Source organism: Chanos chanos, chromosome 4 (genome assembly GCF_902362185.1).
Source record: "Chanos chanos chromosome 4, fChaCha1.1, whole genome shotgun sequence".
Taxonomy (NCBI): Eukaryota; Metazoa; Chordata; class Actinopteri; order Gonorynchiformes; family Chanidae; genus Chanos; species Chanos chanos.
Window position 1 is genome coordinate 26,392,594 of NC_044498.1, and position 19,528 is coordinate 26,412,121.

A 19,528-nucleotide genomic window follows, 5' to 3' on the forward strand; every position below is an offset into this window, starting at 1 on the left:
TAACAAAAACATTTTAATAATTTGGAAATGCATGAGAACTGGAAAGTAGCAGCTGTTTTTTTTATCTCTATATTATATGAAATAATATAGAATTTACATTAGTGGTGTGCGATATTGACAAAAAATGATACCTCGATATTTTCTGGGATTATGGGATGTCAATAACGATAAGTGGACGATATTTTGCATCCTTCAAAGATGTGTTTGTAAAAGTCTTATATTGTACTAGCTCGCTCTTTTTAATAGCATATTAATTGTTGCTTACTAACGATATTAATGGAAACAACATATTTAAGGAAAACAGGTCTTATTTATTTACTTAAAACTGAAGCATTCAAGTAAAACAATACAAAAACATTGAAATCACGACTGCAAGTATTACTGAGATCAAAGTGCAACTATGAGTAAACCATTTCGAAGTGGCCTACAGGATTTACTCCTTTAAAAATTGGCAGAGACCAACAAAAACTAATGAGAACATTTTAAACAGACACTTCCCCTTAATTTCGGACATATTTTGCAGATTGCCGTCTTTTCAGCAACATTCATCTTTTCAAAGCCAAACCACCTTCATGCGAGTGAGGATTATCCACGTCTAGCAATTGAATCTAACGACGTAGACTAAGGGTCGGGTCTTGTTAGTATTTTATCTTCTGGCGCTGTTTGCGCTCTCATTTTTAACTTCAGTCACACATTTTGCGGTAGCGACGTTAGCTTATTGTGGTGCAGTGGCAACGTACGCCTGCACTAGCACACTGCATGCACTCTCAACAGTCTTACTAGGCTGGATGACGTAGTGTATACGTAGCCTCAGAGCCGTTGACTCTGCGTAGCCTGTTAAGGCGTGTGTTTGATTGGTTTTTGCAAAGTGAGTGACATACTCGATAATGTCAACTTGCACATCGTTAAAACACCAATTACGATATTATTGTAGACGTTACCGCACATTATGCATATTTCAAATCGTCAAAAAGTTGATGATCAACTTTAAAAATTTTCAGTGATGAACAGTTCACTAAATTCCTACAAGTGTATTTTGCACAGTTTTCCACATTTATATAATTTCTTTATATTTAAGAGAGCATGAATGAAAGTTTACTTTTGCTTGGGGGAAAATGGTGTATAAATAAAACACACTCTATTGCACCTCCCTGCACATCCATTATTTAGGGGGAAAACACAACCATAGAGTCCTAGGGGATAGTCTGCCGCAGCCATCGTCTGTACAGTACTCCAAGGTCTCACCTCAACTCTACTTTAAAGTGTCCACTACCTTCCCCTGAACCAGACTGATGTAATCAGTAACGAACAGCTGAATAAAACGAGAGCTTAGCCGCTAATAGGCTTACCTTCCCTCACAATAGCTCCTAGAGTGTAGCTAGCTAAACAAAGCCTCCACATACCATTCAACTTTTACCGCCCAACGCACGCCTCATTTCCTCAAGACGTGATTATTACATGTTGGTTTCGCGTACGTGGCTGGTGCCAGTGTTGCTATTTGCAGTTTCGCATAGAACATTTTCACTCTCTTCCAGGACCGGCACATCTGATTAGTAAAGAGCCTTCTGTTCTGGCATGGCGGTGCTAAAGTACAAGCCCTCAGAACAGTGTCCTGATGGGAATGAAAAACGTTATGCTAAACGACCAAAGGCTGCTGGTGATGTTTCAGTAGTATGCTTTCTTTGAAGGCCAGTATCTTCCTAGAGACAATAATATAGCTACAGTATGTGTCTTAGTTGCATGAGAGGTCAGAGCAGAGTTTGACACAGCTGTTTGTGAAATACTGTTGGACCACTCGCATGTCTAACAAGGTGGTGAAGAGATAAACTATTGTACCAGTAAAAGCCTCAGCTCTTCAGAAGAACTGATAAGCACACAATGAGACAAAAAGACTCAAATCCACTAAAAAATAACGCCACAGACACACTCTTTATAAATCCTCTCATCTTTTTAATTCATTTAGATTTTGACAATATAAATAGACATTTAATGAAATTTCTGCTGGAGGACCTAGGTTGAACAGGAGTAGAGGGAGAGCAAGAATGATCCAGTCATGAAGAGTTGGCAGGACACATATGTCAGGGTCCTGCTGGTTAAGTGACATGAACACTCACACAGGGCAAGCCGTGTTCACAGGACAGTGCAATCTGGTCCACTCTCCTCAGCCGACCACAAATGCTGGAATCAGTGTTTGGCTTCAGTCAGTGTCCTCCTGACTGTGGAGCATGACAAAAAAAAAATTGGCTCATTCAGTCACAGGTACATGTGCTGAGAAATGTCCATATTCTGTTTCGACTTAAACCTCTGGGGTTTTTACACGGCCATATTTACATAAGGATGTGATTAACATGTTACATTATGTACATGTCCTGAAAACACACAGTCACTGGTACTGCTTTCACCTAAAAACAGATTCATTAAAATACAAGATCACGCATCACACCAGTAGAGTGTGCTAAGGTGGTAACAGGGTTTTTGAGAGAAAGAAAATTACATCACATACGATAAAAAAAAAAAAAGTTACAAAAAATTTAATTGCTTTGGAACAGTCTGTTGGATGATGTGTGTGTCCCCATTTGAACTCTATAGTAAATGCAGAAATTAACCAGTGGGTTGATTTGGCAAACTACAACTTCTTTGCAGGAAACTGAAAGCTACAAGTACCTACATGGAGGGAAATTCTCTTTGATAAGAAAATGCCCCTTAAATTGCCAGGCTGAGAAATAAGGTAAGGGATATTAAGCATGCTGACATCAAACTTCTTGAATCCACTCTAACTGTGTCTGCTACTTTATCTGTCAGACACCCACATCCATCCTCACATTTCCATACAAAACAAATGAACACTAAAAATTGGTCAGCTGACACCACTCTAAAGGACAGATGGTTTCTCCAAAGGACACAAACATGACACACAGGACACAAGCTACAAATGACATGAACCTATCGTTAAATACTTTGGGGCATTTTCTTACCATTAAGGAGCAAGAGAGAGTAAGAGAGATGGGACCAAAACTCTGACATTTGTAGAGCATATAAAAGCATGACTATGACCGAGAACATCTAGCAGTAAATGTAATGAATTAAAAAAAAAACAAAACATAAAATAATCCAAAAGATCTGCGTAATGTAAGGGGGTCCCCTTCCAAAAGCAAGGAGAGCACAGCAGTGCAGCGCAGTTTGGCATAGCAATCAACGCACACAGGCCCAAGGGCTTCAATCACCACACGCACTGCTCATATCGGGGGAAAAAAAACCCAAAACGAATTAAATGACAACTCATGTTCAGTCAATAGCCTGATGTTTGTCTCAAAAGTTAGCTCTCCTCAGTAAAAAGCATTGAAAAAAAAGAATGATTAGGAAAGTGCATAGACCTCTTTCTCAGGTAGTTTCAAGTATTATGACAAAAGGAAATGAATGACCACAGAATGCATCGAGCCAGAATGATGTGGTAACTAACAGGCTTTGGTCAAGCACGACTGTAACATCAGAGATACGGCTTTTAGACAAAACACTGCTCTCCAATCTAATAATGAAAAAAAACGAACTGCTGAAAACTGCAGAGACTGTACCTGTACGTCAAGACAATGAAAATCTAAATTATGAATATCTATATTATGAGAAGTTAGTACGACAGTTCTAAATAGCAGGGGAGACACGAGCCTGTATTGGACTCTTTCATTAAGATGTTGGGGATATGTGTTAAGATGTGTGTGTGTGTGTGTGTGTGTGTGTGTGTGTGTGTGTGTGTGTGTGTGTGTGTGCAGCCAGAGCATGCAGGTATCCTTTTCCATGCAGTCAGAATGAACCCTCACGCTCACATCCATGCTACTTACACAAATTAGCATTGAAAACATCAGACAAAATCGACTACAAAAAAAAACCCTCCCTCTTTCTGAAGCATGGCCTGTGAGAGCCCAACACTGGGTCTGAGATGACTATAGTGTAAGAAGAGGCAGAGAGAGAGAGAGGCAGAGAGAGAGAGAGAGAGAGAGAGAGAGATGAGCTTGGCTGAAGGTTCCCATCTCTCAGCAGAAACCTACGCCCCAGTGTGTGACCAGTGGCTTTGTAAGATGATTCTGGGAGCCATGTTGCTTTGCTCACAGAGGCTCATCCGTTGTCCATGAGTGGGCAAGACCACATCCAAGGCCCTGTCCTGGACCCAGGGCTCACTACTTTGCGGTGTAGGTGGGCTTGCTGGCTGCAAAATGGGTGGTCTCCGAAGTGTTGATGGTGGACTGCGGCTGGATTACAATAGGGTCTCTTGAGCCTGAGAGGTGTTGTGAAGCAGGAGAGAGAGAGAGAGAGTCAGGAATCTATACTGAAAGCCAAGACTCCACAGGCATTCAAAATATTTGAATGACCTGGTTCCGTTCCAATTCTCCTCAGCACTCCCTTTCCTTGTGACCTTTTTTAATTAACCAGACAAACAGGACCTTTGAAGAGGACGTTAAGGTATTGACTGTGCCTTAATACAGCCTACACATTAAAACATTTGCACCTTTAGTAGAAATGACACAAGGAAAAGGAGCCATACAAAAATAGTCAAATGGGCCTTAGCCATCTCAATACTCAAAGTTTACTGAAGATCTCACTGTTCCTCACAGTCACAAAGAAAAATCATTATGGCCACAACAACAGAGAGTTGACTGTTGATGATGTATTGCCAGCACGGTACAATAAACTGATTTTAACTGAAAAAGTATTTTATTTAAAGATGAAAACTGAAAAAATTCAACTGCAATTAAAAAAAATGAAGATAAACACATGGAACTTGTTAATAAACAAGCATGTTTAGTCAAAGTAAGATGCACTTAACCAGATATCTTCTGTGACATAGTTATAGTTTCAGGGTATTTTCATAAAAGAAATCCAACTGCAAACACACATCCATTTAACTGACCAAAGAGAAGCCATGCTGATAGACAGTGTTTAGAGCCACAGGTTAGAGTGAGCATCTGTGACAAACCACACTCTTTCACCAGGGAGCCTTGATGACAAGAATGGTTAGTGCATTTCCGATTGTTTTTCAATACTTGCACGAATAAAAACAATCAAAATGGTTTTTAATGAGTCCATACAGGGGTGAAACTGAGAACTCTCAGGTCTGACCCTACAGCATGCACACAGGGTCGTAGGGTCTTCTGTCAGATCAGCTGTGAGGAACCTACCTCCCCTTCCCTGCTGCAGCTCACCCAACTCATCGCCCTGCTCATAGACATCCAACGGTAGCATTGGGCAAAACAAGAAAAAAGGAAAACTGCTTAGGGAAAACACCACTTTCAACATTCGTCATCAGTTTACACTTTCACACAAAACATCACAAAAGGAGAGGAGAGAATGATTACAAGTATTAAAATAGATAAATAAATAAAAAATAAAAACATTGCAGCCGTCAGATGATGCTAAGCAGAGTGGACCACCAATGAGGTCTTCATGGGGTTTGGAGGTGATTTGATTTGCACAAATGGCTGGTTCTGACATGACCACTGTGGACTCACTCATGCTGTTAACATCTTTATTTTGGAGATGCACCAGTTACTATGACAAATAAGATGTCCCAAACCTGTCCCAATCCCCAAAACACCTGTCCCAGTCAACTCCTCTGATCCATGCAAAGGCATTCCAGCCAGGACCTTTTTAATCACCAAAAACGTAAAAAAAAATGACAACGTTTCAAAGAACTCAATCACTGTCAAGACAGCTAAAGCAGAATAAAATGACCAAACAATTCCGATATGTAAGTCAATACTGCTCTAGTAAAAACTCTTTTTTTTAACGTTCATTAGATTGAGAATATTCACATATTTCGCCTAACGACACTTAAATTAAGTACAACAGATTATTATTCTCTGTATCTACCAACATGCATCAGAGAGCCACAGAGTCGACCTAAAGGGGAATTATTTGTATATCACAGTGCTGTGGAGTGCCAGTGCTGGCCGTAAAGGAGCAATGAACCAAAGAGAGTGTGTTGTGAAAAAGCAGCCTGTGCTGTCAGGTTTGTTCTGTCATATTCTGGACGGTCAGAGTCAATGTTCACCCAGCTCTGACCTCCTGAGATTCCTCTGATAACATTTCGACCATTCTGTCTTTCAACGCTTCCCAAACAACAGACTGTTTCAGAGATAGAATCCACAAACAGCCTTTTCGGTCATCCACCTCAAAACATTCTGAAAAGGTTCAAAGTGCAAAAACAAATGGCATGCATTCATACTGTGCCCAAAAACACAGGAAAAACAGTGCTGTAAAATCAGGATAAACAAGTAAATAAATTAGGCGTGCGGGCTGAAATGACAAAGTCAAAGCGCCTGACCATTCTCTTAGCACGCCCTTGTGTGGAGCATACTAAAGTAATAAGATGTGATCAGAGGTTTGTTAAACTAGCTTGATTAGAGACAATGACCCTCTAATCCTGCTTCTGCTGCTGTCACACTGTTTAAAATGACACCCTCTAGGCCACTGTACCTCCACGCGCTCTTCTAAATCCCCTTAATCACTACCCAACCAAAAAAGGTCAAACGGGTGCATTCAGAATGTGGACTGAATGTAAAATCTCTGCTGAATGAACAACACAGGTAATGTCTGCCCAAAGAGGTTTTCTTATTACAAAGGCTAGGGCTGAACGATTAATCGATTTCAAAGCGAAATTGCGATTTAAAACAATGCAATTAGCAACTCACAAAGGCTGTGATTTAGGATACATTACGCAATGCATCTGACCCAGGGTTTAAACTGTCGTGGTTTTACAAATTCATGCCGTTCACCTTGTGTGACAGTCATGCTCACCAATCAGAGGTGCCGTGCTCCTCATGTACCAGTCACAATTATCAATCAGAAGTGACCCAAGGCAACTGCGTACATGCCCACTAACAACAAACACGTGAAACCTGAGGAAAGCGTTACATTTGTGGTGCAGAAAAATGGCCTCCGCTGAACCAGAGGCAACATTGGGACAACTTACTCACTCACTCACTCATTATCTAAGCCGCTTATCCTAATTAGGGTCGCGGCGGGCAAAAGGGGGGGAAACACCCTGGACAGGTCGCCACAGACAAACACACTCACACACACCGTCATACCTTGGGGCAATTTAGTGTCTCCAATTCGCCTAACCTGCATGATTTTGGACTGTGGGAGGAAACCAGAGCTCCCGGAGGAAACCCACGCAGACACGGGGTGAACATGCAAACTCCACAAAGAAAGGACCCTGGTCCCCCGGCCCGGAATTAAAACCTGAGACCTTCTTGCCTGGGACAACTTATTCGCGAAGAAAGGCAGCACTTCAACAGTTAGATGCTGCGCGTAAGCTATAAGTGAATAACCCACCTATTTCAATGTAAGAAAATGTTTACGGAAAGGTCCTATTATTTTCTTATTGGCATTGTTTTATTTTTATTACTTCATTTATTTCACTTAAAACAGTCACCGCTTTTGAGATAACTGTTCTTTATTACACGGCTTTGTTGTATACACAATTCTGACTGGTCAATGATGGCACTTCGCGTCGAGTTCCTGCATCACCCTGTCGGGGTTTATTTCACTGTAAGGACTGGCTTGCTGTACATTATCTTACAATATCTTTAAGTTCTCATCCTTGCATTAGAATATAGAACAGTTAATATTTTGATAGTATCTCATGTGGTAATGCTCCATCACATGTTTTAAATCTATTACACAGTGAATATTGAACTGAAGCTTGACTTTAAAAAACAAATATCGCAAATCAAATCGCAATCGCAATATCTGTCTGAAAAATCGCAATTAAATATTTCCCCAAATCGTTCAGCCTTAACACGGGAGAGTTAGTTAGGGGACTGCCGCCCAGAAGCTCGGGACCTGGATTAAGACCAGCCTTCACACATGAAACAACCAGTGCACAGGACTAGATACCATGCCACAGATGAAGGGAACATGGAGAAAAGCAAGACAAAGAAAACTGGCTTAGTGAACACCATGGAGAAACAAAAGTCTAAAACATGCAGAAACAACAATAAGAGTAGTCATAGCTGGTGAGAGAGAGGATTCAACTCATCATGGACACACCAAACAAAACCAAAACCAAACAGAATCAATCCAAGGAAAAAAAGAAACATGCACAAAGAAAATGACATTAACTGGTCTTACGAGTCATTTTGACTCCGGTAGCATTTCGCCTGTCTTCTCGGAGTCAGGACTAGGAGCAGGCTGCACTATTATTACTGTCTCACCTGTCAAGCAAAAAGGAAACATTCACTCTGTGTGTAAAGACATGTTGCACTCATTCACCGAGCACTGTTCACACAATCATTCGTTTCCCAGCCAAAGACACGGTTTCCACTGTCCAGTCACGTGTTTGTAGAAGCTGTTTTTTTAAAATGTAGTTATCACAGATAACACATAGGTATTTGGCACATGGTAAACATCTTTCCCTGTGTGTTTACACTTTACATTCTTTTGGACCACAAAGACAATACAAGCTTGGAGAGAAATGTCATTCTTCCACGCCAGTTGAGCGGGTGGCTGGAGAGAGTACTGGAGTCCTTTCCTGACTAATGCCGAGTGCCAGTTTAGCTGAGGACGCGTGGTATATCAGACAGGCTCGGGAGCAGGCCACACAGGGCTTTTCACACCTGGCGGCTCATTCAGCTACACTTTACAAGTCAAAAACAAGGCTGCTCTCAGAGGACGCAGTCAAATATGAGTCAAAACCAGTCTGAAGCCACACACAGGCACTGGATGTATTCTGTGTGTAATCTCAAACTAGCTGTTGTTTTTTAGATCATTTGGTTGGATTATAAATTAATCCAACATAATCCAGCTCATACTAGAATGAGTGGTTGCAATATGTTATGTTTCATCGTTGTAATATTTTGGACTATTGATGTAAATGTCACACAGTTATACCATCTATCTAAATATAATTTCACACCCTTCATTTGAGACATGTGTGAGTAATGACAGAACCGAACCAAATCCTTACTTTGAAAATTTTACTTTTAAAAATTTCCCTTTAATTTTAAACTCTTTTATGTCTTTAGAGGTTTGATCAGATTAAACACAAGACTGTTGATTTTAATTGTTGGTTCAATGCAACCTACCCTCTATCAGTCTGTAAGCACAGTGCTATAAATAACTGTGCTTTTGGCCACGGTGCTTCAGCACTGTGGTCCATATAAAAGCCTGCCACCTCCACCACCTGAGCTCCGTCAGGTGACAGGGGAGATCAGTGTGCACGCTTCAGCAGACCTAGTCTCATTTGGACTTTAGCCATTGCACAGTGGCCCAGGCGTTCTGTAAGCACGGTGACACTCTTCCCCATTTGTGTGCTGTTTTTAAGTAGTGTCAGTCTGCTTGGCTCTTTCAGACCGGATGTATAAGGGCTCATTCAGGCAGAAACACTACATCTGCCAGAGCTGTCAGGCACAGCAAGGTCTTCAGAAAACCACAACATCACTCTGTCAAATTCTAGTCGGTTTATCTGGCCCCTAATGTGCTCCTATCTGATACAGGAATGCTGCTAATTTACACAGCAAGTGCTATACACATGAACACACACACACACACACACACACACAATGCTAAAACAAACACAATGCTAAAACAAACACAAACACACAGACACACACATACACATCCCTGTCCTCACCTCCGCCACCATCCTGCTCAGCTTTGATCTGGGCTTCCAGGTCCTCAGGGTCGACATACTGGTAATTCTCATCCTCCTCAGGGGGTTTACACTTCCCACAGCAGAAACAACAGCAGCAGCAGCAGCAGCAGCAGGAGAACAGTGTACAGCACACCACCAGCGTCTGTGACACACACACAGAACCCAGCTTACACAGCACATCCATCACACACACACATGCACGCACGCCTGACCTGACCAGCAAAACACGGACTGTCCGCTGGCCAAAAGAACCAGGCAGTGTGTTTGAGCGATGTGCTTTTTCAAGGTACATCAGCTTCTCAAAATCAATCTCATGTATTCACCACTGGTTCCTATGGTTATGCTCTGTGTCATAAATAACAGTGAAAGCGGTTATTTATTATGTATCGAGGCAAAAGTTTTGCTTTGCATATAAAAGTGCTTATGACGTCTTTGGCTCCGATGACATTCTGTATTAAGAAATTGCCTCCATTCAAATCAGAGCCTACAGTTTGACATAATAATCGTGACTGGAATGTCGTTGTTCCCTCTTACAGAGATCAAAAGAGTTTATAAATAGCATAGCTACCAGTGTGAGAGCCTGTGTTGAAGGAAAGAAAGACCAATACAGCAAAGGCATGATTCAGCCTTCGTCTTGTGTACTGGACATGAGCCAAGGAGACAAGTTGCAGCAGAATTAAAAAAACAAACCTGAATATTGTTCTTTGGGGACAAACAGGCTTGGGAGAAAAAATCCTTACGATCCACATAACACACTGTGAATCCTTAAGTATACACAATACAGTTTTAAGAATGTGTAAGAATGAAACATCAGGATCAGATCTAACTGTATGAGTAAGTTCCAGAAATAAAGGGACAAATGAAGGATTGGTAAACTAGGCCATAAACACAGTTGCCCTGTAACTGCACACAGTTTTGACTTTGACTTTCTCTGAATAGAGGAGCATGGATCTAATACTCAGCACAGTTCAGAAACACCGCTTACACTGTGCACAGCAGATGTAAACAGAAATGACACTCACACTGTGTATTAGACAGATGTAAACAGAAATGACACTCTCACTGTGTATTAGGCAGATTAAAACAGAAATGACACTCTCACTGTGTATTAGGCAGATTAAAACAGAAATGACACTCACACTGTGTATGACTGATTAAAACAGAAATGACACTCTCACTGTGTATCAGACAGATTTGAACAGATATGACACTCACACTGTGTATTAGACAGATGTAAACAGAAATGACACTCACACTGTGTATTAGGCAGATTAAAACAGAAATGGCACTCTCACTGTGTATTAGGCAGATTAAAACAGAAATGACACTCACACTGTGTATGACTGATTAAAACAGAAATGACACTCTCACTGTGTATCAGACAGATTTGAACAGATATGACACTCACACTGTGTATTAGGCAGATTAAAACAGAAATGGCACTCTCACTGTGTATTAGGCAGATTAAAACAGAAATGACACTCACACTGTGTATGACTGATTAAAACAGAAATGACACTCTCACTGTGTATCAGACAGATTTGAACAGAAATGACACTCACACTGTGTATTAGGCAGATTAAAGCAGAAATGACACTCACACTGTGTATCAGACAGATTTAAACAGAACTTATAATGTAACTTCTTCTTGCAATACTGCTTTTTTAATTAATCAGCTTGAAAACAGGAGAACTGCTCTTCCAACAGACACAACCATCCTCCAAACCCTCTACTGTGATTCTCTACCAAACAGGGAGAGGAGGAGAGTGAGGCGGGAGGCGTGCAGGAGTTCTCACCTTAAACCACCACTTCGACATGAGGAAGTAGTATTTGACCGTCTCCTCGCCAAACTGTTCCGACACGTAGAGCCCCATGGAGCCGTACTCGTCATAGATCTTGCGTTTAGTCTCGTCGTTGAGGATGGAATTAGCATTGTTGATTTCTTTGAACTTCTCAGCAGCTTCTGGATTGTCTGGGTTTTTGTCTGGATGATACTTCAACGCCAGTTTCCTATGTGGGAAATGAAAACACAGTTATCTCTGAAAGAGAGACGAAACATGAATTCGTGGGCTTACACACAATGCAAAGGTTAACTGACAGCATGGTGATTACACTAATATATAAAATGAGAAGTAATTAGATGCTGTTCACAGCAGAACAACTGAATCAAGCACGGTTTTGGAGAACGAGAGACAGTGAACGAGAGGGAAGTTCATTTGTGCTGGTTGAGGCTTTTTTTCTGCCTGCATGCTTAATGTACTGCAACAGAGCCTACAGTGAATGTCCAAACACTGACTCAACATTGGTGCTAAAGCAGCTGCTAGGACAGGCAAGTAAAGTCCAATGATTTAGACATATTCTGAATGACCAAATAAACATTCTGATTTCGGTCTGATCCTATGCGTAGTTCAAATCCCCACTCTCAATTATGAGCAGTAACTAGTCCTGTACATTCACACAGTAACTGAAAGAGTCTGTAACTATATTACAGTGCTGGGCTCCTGGGAAAAAAAATATCTAGGAGCCACTGGCTCCTAAACCCAAAATATTTGAGCCAAATCAAATTTTCAGGAGCCACAATATAATGATGCCATATTCTACATTGTTAAAGGGCTGCCTCACACTGCCTTTTCTTTCCCCTCTGCACTGTCCGCTTTTGTTTGCTCTGCCTTCCATCTGCACTATGTTTTCTTTACATATACGATATGTGTAATGTTCAATATACTGCAGTCATATTACCATCAATACTTAAACGTCTACACTGATTGAACAGGGCTGGGATGACTCAAATGTCACTTGAGAACTTTCACTGGTCGAGTTGGTCTCATCATCGTCGGCATCTGATGTAGACGAGACTGGGTTTGGTCGGGCAGGGAGTGAGAAAAGTTTCAAGTTTATTTAGAGCCCAGTATCACTGTTTATAGTCTCAAAGGGCTTTACATGCCCACAGCAAACAAAACAGGATGGCACCCCCTAACTTAATGACGGGCAAGAAAAAACTCCCCAAAATCCAGGTGTAACAGGAATAACAGGGAAAAAATGGGAGAAATCTTGAGAGGGACCACAGAGAGAGGAGACCCCTTCTTGGCCACACAGGTGTGCAATAGGTGCCGACCCAGCGGGCAATTACAATTTCAAGTAAATACAATCAGATCACAAACAAAGGGGATGGCGATGCTGACAGGAGGCTGACAGGGGGATGAAAGATGATAACACCAGGAGGGATCAGTCCAGAGAGTCAGGATCACTGGTATCTCAGGAGTAGCATGTGTGGTTCGACAGAGACAGAGAGAGAGAGAGAGAGAGAGAGAGACTCATATTTTTTGTTTGCACATTTTGTTTTCTTGCCAGCTGGCTAACATTAGCTAACTATGCAGTAGGGAAGTGCAGAGAACCCAGTATTTGTATTCGAATAAAAGTGGAAATAAGCGTAACAATCCTGGGTTTTTTTTAAATTACACTTCTAATTTTAGGATATTAAAATGTTAAGATAGACTAAGTGTTCTTCAACAAACTATTATAATGATTATGAACACTTAAATGTAATATTGGTTAATGTTTTTCAGAAAACCAGCAATAAACATGTACAACCATAATCATCGTTGAAAGGAAAATCATTTTAAAGCTAACATTCAGTTCCTAATCCACACTAAAGCGAACAAACTAAACTCTAAACTAATAAATGCTTATGTTAACATTGTGAACCCAGCCACCACCTGCCCTAACTGGAGGACGCAACCGTGACACACAGGGTGACTGAGCAGTGAGCACAGCGTGTAGGTGAACTAGAGCTAACGTAGGCTAATCTTGTGAAGTTATACTTTAGTATAGGCTTCACAAATAACGAAATACTTAATCTTTTGGCACATTGGCACCACATTATCATAGGTATCAGGACTTTGAAAAGATTGTGCAAGAAACTGTGCCTACTCCAAAGAAAGAACCACACGGACTTGGAGGAAATTGCTACGAGAATAAAGTCGTAACTTTACAAGGAAAAGTCATAATATTATGTGAATAAAGTTGTAATTTTAGGCGACATGTTATTTTAGAGCCTGCATTAAAACAAGGAACGTAAAGCCGCCTGCATTAAAACAAGGAACGTAAAGCATCTTAGGAAGTTATTCTTCAGTATAGGTTTCATGAATAACGAAATGCTTAATTTTTTGGCACATCAGCACCACATTGTGACAGGCTGCTCTTCTGATCCTCTTCTGAAATTACGACTTTATTCTCGTAATACTACAACCTTATTATGAAAATCTCAGAATTTTTTCCCCCTCAGTATGGCCGTAATAACCCGTCGTAATGAGGAACATCAGCTTTTTGACACGTTTTCTTCCTTTCCGAAAACAAATAATTTTTAAAACATTTGTACGAAATAAATAAAAATTCAAACACCTTTCATAAAATTAACACTTCAAATTTTTAACCCGATACACGTGATGTTGAACTGTCTTCAACCATTTGCGGGAGAAATAAAATGTTTCATTGGTTTATGTAATCATTTTTTATCAATAATCGTTTTGTATTAAGAATTCAAAACTATATAATCATTTGTAGTAAAGTAAATGTGTGAAGTTTTTCTTTTATAAAAATGTGATCTGTGAATTGAGGAATAGAAAAGGTATTTTGAATGCGTCTTTGTGTAGTGAGTGAAGATGGTCAGGCGTTCAAGGTTACATGGTGTGAGCCTTCTTTGTGTAAGGAAGAGGGGGATAAGTATTGTTGATAGATTCTGATTATTATAATTAGATATATGGATTCAACGGAAACTTTGAGGCATTACAGAATTGTCGGGGAATTTGCAAGACGTAACCAGCTGGTGCACCCCATCCGAAAAATGTTGAGACAATGCTCACTCAGTGTCTGAAATTGATAAGAAATTACTATAAAGATTGGTGCTTTGTGAATGTTGTTTTAGCCACTCCCGGGACCGGCTCTGTTTGCTGTATGCTACTTTGAGTTCTTTCAATAAACTTACACAGCATCAGAGTCTGAAAACTCTGATCGTCTTTTTTAAGAAGGTGAACAGTGTGGCTGGATTCTCGGTCATATCTGGCCCAGGCTGAGAATCCTCTTCCACACACTGTTCATCTGTACAGCCAATGCCTCAACCACTGCAGGACAGGAGTGCAGAGAAGTTCAGGCCATGTATTGGAAACCGTACAAGAGTTCACGCGATAGGGCAGGTAGATGAAGGCACAAGATGAGAGTTCAGCACACAAAGCGTAGGGCCATTTTTTTTTTGCTTTTAATGGTGGCCACTGGCGACTGGCAGGAAAAAAATGATCACTTATGTGCAGTAACTAGTCCTGTACATTCACACAGTAACTGGAAGAGTCTGTAACTTAATTAAAGTGTCAGGTCGTTCCTTAAACAGGAGCTGAAAACAGCTATCAGTGAAAGTCGTGAATATTTTTCCTCACAGGAAACCCCCCAGTATCTTTATGTTGTGTAGCCACAGCCCACAGCGTCAGTTTTTGTTCATGTGGTGTACACCATGTGAATTTCACCGTGGTTCTCAAACGCAGTTTTGGTCCTGTTTTTCTAATTAGTGGTATTTAACTAATCAGTTAGTGCAGCAGCATGACTATGGTGAGGGTTTGCGCAGCTGCAGTCACCGGCCCGGCAGCATCATGAGTGGAGCAGCACTGGCCTTCACTGCACACAGTCCAAAAACCGTACAGAACCTCAGTTAACATGTTCTTTACCTGTAGGCCCGTTTGATGTCCTCTGCAGAGGCTCCTTTCTCCAGTCCCAGTACCTTATATAAACTGTCCCCAGTGGTGGACATCTTTCTCTGGGGCCGCTCTGTCGGCTGTCTGGGATCTGCCATGGCTCCCTGCTGCTGGGAAAGCAAACATCATTTACAAAGAGTATTACCACAAATAATCACCTGTCCTAAACACAACAATGTCTATAAAGGTTAATCATGCACACCCTCTGGGTATAAATACTCAAGATATGTGCTCAACACACACCACAGGAAATCACCCTACTGAAGATAACAGGGGATATAAATTAGAAATCAAATCAAATAAAAAATATTAAAAAAAAAAAATCTGTTTTTTTTTTTTTCCAAACAATGGAAATATGAAGTGTGGTGAACAGCACAGCCTAACACACTATATGAATACATTTTGGGCAAAACAGAGGACAGAACTGGGACAAAACAACACTTTCAAGTCGTCTTTCAGTCATACAGTATAAAGAATAAAGTTCCAGTTTGTCTTGAATCATATCCCTGGTTGTGAACACTATCAACACATCAGTGAAGTGAACTGAATCATGAGGCAGTGCTCATTTTGTTTTTCTTTTACTGGCACAAATGAGCTAACCTGTCACGGTTACACCAGAACTCTACAGCAAGCCAAGACCAGAGCTGTCCAGTCAGCATTCAACAACAGCTAAAACGTTTCTGCCTGTTCTGCTTCAACTAAAAAAAAAACATGAACGATGACTGAGAAAAGCAGGCTAGGTAGTAGTGTTTTTGGAGAGCCCAGACTGCGACAGTGGTGTAGGTAGAAAGGAATTGCGCTGAGTGGTAGTTCAGAGTGTCTGAACCATCCTCACCAGCAGGCTCGTCTAATGCCCAGGCTAAAGGAGATTAGGTTTTGCTGATCTCACAGATTACTCATCCAAGTCAACAGAGAGAGAGACTACACACGACTGCAGACCACACAAGCCCTACCCATCTGCCTGGGACTGAACTGTCAGAAACAGCCAGGGCTGCCCAGGGAAGGTCTCCAGAGAGGTCAGGGAGAGGGGAGAGAGCAGAGAGCACGAGTTCAGGCTGTTTCCTGACACTCAGACTCGGGACAAACACATATTTAACAAAAAAAAATATCTATCTATCTATCTATCTATCTATATATATATCACTAATGTCAGCTAAAAACCATTTGCCTCTGAAGTGAAATAACTGAACACATAGTGACTGCTGTGGGGAATGAAGCTAATACTAATGTTTTTAAAAAAGTATTTGAATACACTCACTCATTATCTAAGCCGCTTATCCTAGTTAGGGTCGCGGGGGGCTCATAGGGTGAAAGGCGGGGACACACCCTGGACAGGTCGCCAGTGCATCGCAGAGCAGACACACAGACAAACACACTCACACACACATTCATACCTAGGGGCAATTTAGTGTCTCCAATTCGCCGAACCCTGCACGTCCCAGAACCTTCTTGTTGTGAAGCAACAGCACTGCGCCGCTGTGCCACCCTATTTGTATACAAATCTATACAAATATTTGAATATCAGCACACAATTACACAGATGATTTTCACTGGATGAGGGTGTTACTGACACTGTACTCAAGCGCATTCAAATTAAAACAGGCTCTAAAATCCATGAATGAGTAGATAAATAGTCACATAATAAAACTGGCAACAAATAATTTCAGTTAAAGATCAGACAAATTAGACACAAAAATATTTCATGAGTTGCTTTCTATCCCAGTTTTGTTTAAGAATAACCTCTTCTTTCAGCCTATTCTGGATTTTTTTTGCCTATTTTAGGATTTTATGTTAATCCAGATTAGAACACATTTCAAAGAATAACTAATGTTTTCTCCCTGGAGTGTACCCATGTCAAGCACAAGATGACTGTTCACTGTCTCTCTTCTGTTTTTACTTGACGACAGATTCTACAAAGTACAGTGAAACAAGACAACATTAAAAGGTCCAATTTCAAAGACACAATTCTGCTCAGATTCTAGAAATGGGTGACTCTATGAGTCAAAGTTTCTTTGACTCCTCTTAAAACAGATACTGATTCCATCTGCCTGTAGGAACAGACAAGGAAGCACCAGGGCGTAGCAGAGACATTCTGAAAAAGTCAGAGATGTGTTTCCATTTGATCTAAATGTCAGTGGTGGTCTGTGTGCCAACAGAGGCTTAGCCTGACAAACAGGCTCACTGACTGTAGACAAGAAGAAGTTGGACCACTGACTGTTATCTCTTTTAACCTCAGTGTTTGTTCACGCAGTCACAGAACACTTCCCTCAACACAGTCTGGGTCAACGCGCACAAACCGGCCTGACAGCAAACACAGTATCACACAGTCCCATCTCTGTTTGACAAACTTTACTTCAGGACTGCAAAAAACACAGGCACACATAAAGAACCGTGGCAGTCCTAAAATGAATAGGTATATAAAGGTATAAACTACAGGCTAATCAAATGGTGAGTGCTTTATGATCTGATCCCTGACAGCTCCAGTACCACAGAGCTGTACACAGGTGACTAAGGGCCTTATCTGGCCTCTGCATAACCTAGGAGTGTAAATTTCTTTGTCTCTTGAGATCTGTGTGTGGAAAATTAAAATAAAAACAACTTCTATGTTCACAGGTTCAAAAACAAATTCACTCTAGAAAGAAGCTTGACTGGAACCCGGATGCAGATGACAGGAATTTGTCCATTCTCCATTGAACCTGGGATCCATCACTTTAAACCAGCTTCTTCACAAACTGTTTTTCAATATACAGATGAAGCCCCTTAATACTTGATTAGGTTACCTGTTGACACAACAGTCGATGTTTGACAGAATCTGATGGGCATTTTAGCCAAACAGTAGACTCTAAGAATCAATGCATTCCAGTTGTATGTCTCCGGGCCTTCACAGTGGTTACAAGAAGAGAGAGAGCGCAAAGAAAAAAACAGAACTAAGGCTAACAAGGGTCATAAAAAAAAATTAACACAAACCTAAAGTAGTTTCACTCCTTCAGAGCGGGACAAAATCGAGCACAGAAACAGTAGTTTTTCTTTCGAATTCTCGTACATGTGATGGTCTCGCGCGTTGAATTATTGGTAGTTGCCTTTTTCCTCCACTCAGTCGGATAACTGGTCTGCGAGCACAAGGAAGCGCCTCACAACATGTAAATTTCCTGTTTTATCAGACGCTGGAAAGTTTGCATAGGCACGTTTACAACCCAGTCCAATCCTTAATTTAGAGGGTTCTCTAATGTGAGGAACTCAGTGACAAACAGGATCAGACTGTAAACCTTGACTTTAGAAGAACAACCTGAACTTGCTGATTGAATCATTCAAACGACTAACAACTTCAGATGACAAAGGACCCTTGAAACATGTACTGACAACTGACATCCCCCAATAACAATTTAAAATACGACTCGGCGTTGTTTATAGAGTTGTGTGTGAGCGTGTGTAACAGCAAACCATAAAATTTGTCGGTTATCGTTACCACCACTGTGTCCTTGTGGAACTATAATCCCTTTCTAATCCCATCGAGTGCTGATTACTTTCAATATCGCGTCTTGTCTTTTCACTGACCTAAAACCAACTTCACGAGTTGAATACTTCGGCGGTGAAGAAGAGGTTTAAACTAGTTTCATGGCCATTCATTAGCAATTTCGTACTACACTTTAGCTACAATGCTGCGACCGTGAATCGGCAATGGGCGATTGTTTTCAACCGGCTAAAATAACTTTATAATTAACACATTCGAGTTGGGAAGCTACGTGAAATTTGGATATTACAGCATCGACCATCCACAGGTTGGATTCAAATTATTATCAAATTAAGCACGGCATCCCTCCGTTTATGGACACAGTGCACAGTGAACAGTACACACGCTGACAGGGTTGATTAGCAGCGTATAGCTATTGGCTAACTTGTTAGCAAGCTATCCTAATAACTCTGAATCATACGGGTAACTCTTGTCCAAATTGCCAAACTAACGCAACCTACCTTTTACCAGCGGTGTGGATTATACTATTGTGTTGCTCAAACATAGAGACATTAGATTTTTTTCTTTAGATTTACTCCCTAAACCATGTCTTTCGGTGTCCTCCCGATTATTGCTGTGCAGTAGCCGAACTCGGCGCTCATCGTCGTCATCAGATAGAAAACCGAA

The 19,528-nt window shown here is 41.0% G+C and overlaps 1 protein-coding gene across 7 annotated transcripts; it reads right to left on the reverse strand.

The window, feature by feature from the left end:
* Nucleotides 1–1,942: 1,942 nt before the first annotated feature.
* On the reverse strand, nt 1,943–19,491 carry dnajc5ga (DnaJ (Hsp40) homolog, subfamily C, member 5 gamma a). Of its 7 annotated transcripts, XM_030770422.1 has the most exons (7): nt 19,363–19,491; nt 15,364–15,500; nt 11,446–11,659; nt 9,629–9,791; nt 8,128–8,210; nt 5,172–5,208; nt 4,196–4,270 (listed from the first exon to the last, which is right to left on the reverse strand). In XM_030770422.1, the coding sequence occupies exons 2-5, from the start codon at nt 15,486–15,488 to the stop codon at nt 8,131–8,133; spliced, it is 582 nt and encodes a 193-aa protein (XP_030626282.1). In that variant the 5' UTR covers nt 15,489–15,500; nt 19,363–19,491; the 3' UTR covers nt 4,196–4,270; nt 5,172–5,208; nt 8,128–8,130. The 7 variants fall into 7 exon arrangements, with proteins under 7 accessions (XP_030626280.1, XP_030626279.1, XP_030626281.1 ...); XM_030770421.1 differs by having other exon boundaries at nt 4,177–5,208; XM_030770423.1 differs by lacking the exon at nt 5,172–5,208 and having other exon boundaries at nt 4,186–4,270.
* Between the last annotated feature and the right edge of the window lie 37 nt (nt 19,492–19,528).